At 44.1% G+C, this 7,041-nt stretch overlaps 1 protein-coding gene across 3 annotated transcripts in view; it reads left to right on the top strand.

The window, feature by feature from the left end:
* Positions 1–844: 844 nt before the first annotated feature.
* ESYT2 (extended synaptotagmin 2) overlaps positions 845–7,041 on the top strand; it is a 96,395-nt gene continuing 90,198 nt past the window's right edge. For all 3 annotated transcript variants that reach the window (XM_062568845.1, XM_062568844.1, XM_062568843.1), the window contains exon 1: positions 845–1,332. In XM_062568845.1, coding sequence (XP_062424829.1) covers positions 976–1,332 — 357 coding nt within the window. In that variant the 5' untranslated portion in view covers positions 845–975. The remainder of the gene's footprint in view (positions 1,333–7,041) is intronic.

Below are 7,041 nucleotides of genomic sequence, written 5' to 3'. Positions count from 1 at the left end.
CAAACCACAACACTTTAATCTGCAAGTGTGTACCAGCAAACTAATTATCACAGAGTTAAGGGCTGGCAACATCTGTCCCTTCCCTAACGAGTAGTTACCTAAAAGCTTTTACAGAGATAAGAGAGTATTAGGAGGGAAGATGTGGGAAGCAGGTGTTGTGGTAATACAGCGAGAAACTGGGCTTTATTAGTTTCGCAGAGCAGGGCTTGTGTAACCTCAGAAGCTGCGTTCGTGCCCGTGGCTTGTGCTGGGAGCCAGTGGAATGGCGCCCTCGGTGGCGGGTGCCACCCGAGACATCGTCCACGCTGACGAGCTGGCGGGGGAGTCGGCTCCACCCGCGGGCGCGTGGGGCAGCTTCGGCAAACACCTGGCGCAGCAAGAAGCGCGGAGGCGTTTATCAGCTGGTCCTTCAATATCCCTCAACAGCGACAGAAAGAAAAACATGAAGCTCATTACTTAAGGGCGTAACAGGTGGAAACGCTTCAAGCGCTGCCGTGACTAGCGAGCGGGGAGGCGGCGCGGTTCGCCGGGAGGCGGCGCACGCCATCACGCGCGCGAGCCCGCGGGGAGCCGCCCGCGCTCGCTGCCTCCCTGCGGGAGCCCCTTTCCTTCCCGCGCGCCGCCGCCCCGGCGGCCGTTGGCCGGCGGTTGGGCGGCCGTTGGGCGGGCTGCGCCTGAGGGAGCCGGGGGGGAGGGGCGACAGCGAGGCGCGCCCACGGCCGCGGGGGGCGCCGCGGGCAGGGGGGGGCGGCGGCCGCTGGGCCGGGCCGGGCCGGGCCGCCCCGAACCCGGAAGCGGGCGGCGGCTGGCGTGGGTGCGCGGCGAGCGGGGCCGGGCGCGGGATGCGAGGCGCCGCTGCCGCCCTGCCCCCCGCCCGCTCGCAGCCAGCGCCCGGGGAGGAGGAGGAGGAAGGGGGGGAGGAGCCGCCGCGGGCGGAGCGGCAGCAGTTGTAGGCGCCGCCGCCGCTGCGAGAGCATGAGCGGGTCCGCGGCTAAGCAGCCCCCCGCCGCGGGGACCGCCGCCGCGGAGCCCGCCGCCGCGGAGAAGGCGGCCGGCGAGCCGGTGCCGGAGCCGCCGCCGCCGCTGCTGAGCGTGGACGTGACGGGCTTGGTGTCGCAGTTCGCCAGGAGCTTCGTGCTGATCTTCCCCGTGTACGTGCTGGGCTACCTGGGGCTGAGCTTCAGCTGGGTGCTCATCGCCTTGTGCGGGCTCTTCTGGATCCGCCGGCACCGCGGCGGCAAGACCTCCCGCCTGGGCCGGGCGCTCGCCTTCCTGGAGGACGAGGAGGAGGCGGTGCGGCTCAGCGTCTCCTCCGCCGATCTGCCGGCGTGGGTGAGTGGCCGACACCGCCGGGCGGCTCCGCGGCCCCGGCTCCCGGGGCGAGGCGCGCCGCAGGCCCGAGCCCTAGTGCCGGCCTGGCGGCGGGGAGGGAGGCGGCTGCGGGGATGCCGCCTCCCGCGCCCGGGCTCCGCGGGGGCTCCGCGTCCTGCGGCGCGGGCACCGGGGCGCCGCGGCCCGGCCCGGCCCAGCGCGGCGCGGCCTCCAGGGCGTTAACACCCGCGGGGCCGCGGCTGCCGGGCGCAGCCCCCCGGGGGAAATAAACTTCACCTCTTGCTTTTTTCTTTTCTTTGAGATTAGCGTCGAACAAAATCTGTATCCGGACGGTTTCTAGTAACGCGTTTCCTAGTAGGGAGTGATAGAGACACAAAGTGGTATTTTTGGGGCTGTTTTCAGAGTTGATGCGAGGACGAGGGTAAAGGTGTTAGGTGGCTTCGTGGGTTGCTTTAAAAGGCTTTCGTGGAAAGCGAACCTTTACTGGAAAGTTTTAGTGTTTATGAAAGTAAATAAAGAAATATGAACTAAAACAAAACGAATAAAATTAAAAAGTAAACGTCTTAGTACTATCATCTTTTTTTAAGCTGAAACTCGGTTTCGAAGTTCAGTACTTCTTCTTAGTCATTTTTGCTTTGGAACTTAAAGAAATTTGTAAGAATAAATACAATTAAATGCAAGCTGCGCACAGTGTCAGTCCTTAGCCAGGCCTCATCCATCCCAGTCTGCCCTGGTCATCCTCTGTGCAGAGCTTGCTATGATCTCTGTCACCATACATAAAGTCTTGAGGATTTCTGCTAAATCTATCCATGTGATTTCTTTGCTGGCTACTCTCCTCCACTCCTCAGTAGCAGCCATCCACATCTCTGCTATGTACTCTTTGCAGTGACTGTGCGTCAAGCATTTTTATGATAATGCTAAAAATCCAAGTAACTATTTTCAAGTGGTCAAATTATCTGTTGTGAACAAGCTATATTCTAGTAGTGAAGTCATGTGAATTTCAGACATCTGTAGAGAAGATATGGTGTAAGTGTGAAATGGCGGAATTCTTACTTCTGTTTCATTGTATCTTTACCCAAGTTCTAGTGTAAGATCGTGTGAGAATGGAGATTGTATTTTAAGAGATGAGGCAGAGATAAGATAAGCTTCTTGCTGCTTGAAGCTGGGATGGGAGCTTGACTAATAGGTCTGATTTTTTTTTATCTAATAGTCTATTCTTGTGTATTAAAAGTGAATTAATTGCACCAGATTTCCTTTGGAAATACTATGTGCTGGTAACTAAATACTACTATCAAGCTTAGTGCTGTTTGTAAATTTTTATTTTATATCACACTTTGTTACCGTTTCATAAAATGGAAATACTTTATGTTGAGTTGTCCGGATACCTAGAGATTTAGAAATGGACTTCTTGACTTTAACATACACTATCTGTAGACTAAAATTTAGAGAGATGAATGAATGATACAAATGCTTGCATACCGCTTTATTATCATATGGTGGAGATTCATGTGTTTCAGTCATATTTCAAATCAGAGGTACTAGAGAGTATGTGGAGTGTAACACCTCTTTATTGTTAATAAGTATCCAGTTTATCCATCTCAGTTTGAAATCCAGCCTGCGGTGCACACCCCTGGTTTTTGGACATGGAAATAAACTTTTGACTAGGGTAGGACAGTGCTGGGTTTTAAATTCAGTCCCACAACAGTAGAAAATTTCCTGTATATTACATGTTGCATAGGATATAATAAAACATTTTTTTTCGAGTAAAATTATCTAACATTCCAAACACTTATTTGCCTCTGTAGTCTCTTTCTGTTTTGTTGTTGTTAGAAAAAAATCTTGGTGTTCTCCCTTTCCCCTCCCCACTTGGGGTAGGTTGTTGTTTTATTGATTCATGAAAAGTATTGAGTAATATTTCAGAGTTTATTTTAGAAAGTGGTTATGGTAGGAGTATTGAACTTAAATTCAATATGTATGTGTTAAAATTTGAAAAAATATTTTCTTCATTCCTGTATAGATCTGAATCTCCTGTCTGTTGCTTTCAAATAATGAAGGAAACATTGTTCCTTCTGTGTCTCTTGTACTTCATTTAATTAATTTGAATAGAAGAGAGAACCAGGGAATACTTCATTTACTCTTAAAAGAATAAAATCTGCTGTAGTGATAGACTTACTGAAAGGTGGTTGAAACTTTGCCATATGTTCAGAAGCTGTCATCTGATTTTATTGAGGTGAGGGGAGAGGAGTGGGCCCTTCTCCAAGTCATATAAAACCAGGCAAGAGAATTTAAAATGGGAAAAGGATTGGGAGCAAAATGGTCTTTATATACAGTCAACATTTCCCCTTTCGTAGCAATAACTTTATATATGTATTTTATACTGGCATAAATGTATTTAAGATGCGGACATGCACAAAGAAAGTAGCAATTCAAGAATTATTGCTTTGAGGGTAGAAAGTAGGAAACCAAGACTTTCAAATCCATTTTCAAAGGCCAGGCATCATATCTTGCCTTGTATTTTTAAATTCGTCATGGAGTTTCATAATTTAAGTGGTAACTTTTGATTGGTTGTTCTGTGATAATATGTAGCAAATTTGTTATCTAATTTTGTTGTGGCAGGTGTTTTTTGATTGTTTACTGTAGCCGTTTTAATGTGTGTACAGTTTGTGTTCAACAACTTTTTTGCTTAAGTGGGACTTTGACTTCTGTTTTACTCCACATACAGACAAAAAGTCATGCTGAAATTCTTCCCAAATTAATTGTTAATTTGGCTTGGTACCAGAGGCCGTATCTGTGCACAGTCTGTCAGCAGTCAGCAGGAGACCAAAATAAGAACGAATCTTAGCATTTTTAAATAATTGACTCTGAAAACATTTGGACAATTTCTTAGCATCTCTAGTGATGTATAGTATTTCAATTTCTGTATAATACATCATTAGCAAAACTAATGCCAGTTTAAAATACTAATAGCAAATTTATGATAGTATTTTGGGTCCTACATACTCGCCTGACTTTCTGCTCTAGTTTGGAGTGATTTGAGGGGGAGGGGTGAGTTTTCTCATCTACTTCACATAAAAGGAAAAACTTGGCCTAAACAGAAAGAGGGGTCTGGATAGGCTTGCCCCCTATTTAACTAAATTGGCTTATAGTGAGTGCTACTGTAGATAAATTTGATACACCTTTTCTTTTTTCCTATGGGTAAGCTATATGCAATTATTATAGACTCCACTAGTATTGTGAATTATTGTTAGACTACAATGCCACAACAGCTATATGGAAAAGATCCTGATAATGTCAGCATATGCTGTTTTTGTTGGATGCTGATATGTAGCTGTAATAACAAAATAATTGTCAATTCGTTTTTAGTTGGGTGTTATTGCAGTGGTTATGTTTAGTAAAGTATGATTTCACACAATCATACAGAATGGTTGAGGTTAGAAGGGGCCCCTGGAGATCTAGTCTGACCACCCTGCTCAAGCCAGGTCACCTAGAGCATGTTGCACAGGGTCACATCCAGGGGTGTTTTGAGTATCTCTAGAGGGGGACTACACAACCTCTCTGGGCAGCTGTTCCAGTGCTCTGTCACCCACACAGGAAAGAAGTTTTTCCTTATAGTCAGGCAGAACTTCCTGTGTTTCAGTTTGTGCTTGTTGTCTCTTATCCTGTCACTTGGCATCACTGAAAGGAGTCCAGCCTCATCCTTTTGACACCCTCCTGTAAGGTATTTGTAGACATTGTTAAGATCTGCTCTCAGTCTTCTCCAGGCTAACCAGGCCCAGCTGTCGCAGCCTTTCCTCATGAGAGAGATGCTCCAGTCCTCTAATCATTTCTGTAGTCCTGTGCTGGACTCTCTCCAGTAGCTCTGTGTCTCTCTTGTACTGGGGAGCCCAGAATTGGGCACTGTACTCCAGATGTGGCTTCAAATTTTTATAATAGTTACGTATTTTTTAGTTGAGCATTGAATTGAATATTGAACAAACTGACAGTGTCTAAGAGATGAGGAATCACTGAGTAAAAGTAGACTTCAGAATATGAGACTGAAAAAGGAAACTGATTCATAACTTAAAGTTGATTTGGTTTTAGGCTCATGTCTTAAAGTGTACGTGCATATTTTTCTCTATTTTCAAACCCTTCCATGAACTTCTTGTCAAATGCTCCAACTATGTGGTTAGACCAATGAAGATTTTTGTTTTTTTTACTAGTGTTAGGAATGTAGACCCAGTAGTGGAAGAAAAATGGTTAACTACCTCCAACTATGGAGTCATTTTTCTGTATGGAGTTACATCTGCAGACTACAGAAGATTGAGGTGTTAGACTCTTGCTTGTAATTGATAGCAAGTTATCAATACTAAGAAATCTTCCAAACTGGATTTTAGATTGATTGTTCAAGATAGGATTCTCTAAACAAATCTCTGCCTGTGGAAGTTAAGTATAATCTCAGTAAACCTGATAAACAAGTGGACATCTGTAATGCCCTATTTATTTTTTAATTGTCATAGTACAAAAAGATCTTTCTCTAAACTTTTAATAACACAGAAGGATTGAAGTAGAGTTTAATTATACCTTCAGTTGATGCTATGATTACTGTAACTATCTGAATTTTAGGTGAATTTTTAAACTACATGCTAAAACATAAAATGAAGTCTGTGAGACATTGTGATGAATTCTTCTAGTCCTTTCTCTAAATGTTGCCTCAGCATGTTAGGTTGACTTTACCAAGAAATGATCTGTAAGAAAAAATACTTCCATGTATGAATACTTAATGCCAACCTGGATCTAATCAGTTTATACTGTTAGTATTGTGGATGGCCATGTACTCTGGGCTGCCAGCCTGCATCTGGAAAGTATGAAAGGGCGTGAGTAAGAATAGAATAATAACTTGTGTATTTAACAACTGAACTCCACTTTTCTTCTTCTGTCTGATGCAATTTTTTAAAAACTGCCTTCTGTTTGAGGTATGCCTGACTGTCTATACATACACGTATGTATTGTATTTCCTTTTTTTCCAAGGAAGAAATTGTTCTATGAGTCTCACTACCAATAGCCTTCATGAAACTTTAATGTGGCTTCTCATACTTAGGAAGGAACAAAGATGACTTTTTTAAGATCACCTCATAATAGATGTGAATGGTGGTGATAGGAATGGAGAACTAGGAAAAAAAAAAAAGGTATTTGTATTAGACAGTTGGTAGTATCTTCCTGTTTCTGAAAATAACATAGTGAATTTGAGAAAATTAAAACTATGCTGAGAGAATGTCTGTCAAATAACACATTCTCTTGCATAGTAACAAAATAAACATCACTACATGATTCATATGGAATGATTTTTCTCAAAATATTTATGACAGAAAGCCGCATGATAGACTGATGTTTATGAACATGATACCAAATTACCTTTTTTTTTAAAAAAAAAAAAAGTTTGAAATTGATAGTTTCTTGAACTGACAAATAGTTCATCTATAATGAGGACTTTTTTAATATGATAAACAGATACTACATAGCAGTTATTGCTGAGGTTTGGAACTACTTCACATCTGCTTGTATGAACAGCTGAGGAAGAAGTATACTCTTTTTCCTGAGTATGAAAAGAAAATTCTAAAATGTATCTAAAGTGTATTTATTCCCTTGAACCTGTTTATTCAGTGGTTGAATGTAGACTTTGAAGGAAAGCTTCAAGGTGGATTCCCCTCTCTGCTGTGCCTCCCTGCCCTT

This window comes from Rhea pennata, chromosome 2, assembly GCF_028389875.1.
Source record: "Rhea pennata isolate bPtePen1 chromosome 2, bPtePen1.pri, whole genome shotgun sequence".
NCBI classification, from domain to species: domain Eukaryota; kingdom Metazoa; phylum Chordata; class Aves; order Rheiformes; family Rheidae; genus Rhea; species Rhea pennata.
The sequence above is the reverse complement of the archived record's forward strand: the minus strand, read 5'-3'. Positions and strand labels throughout refer to the sequence as shown.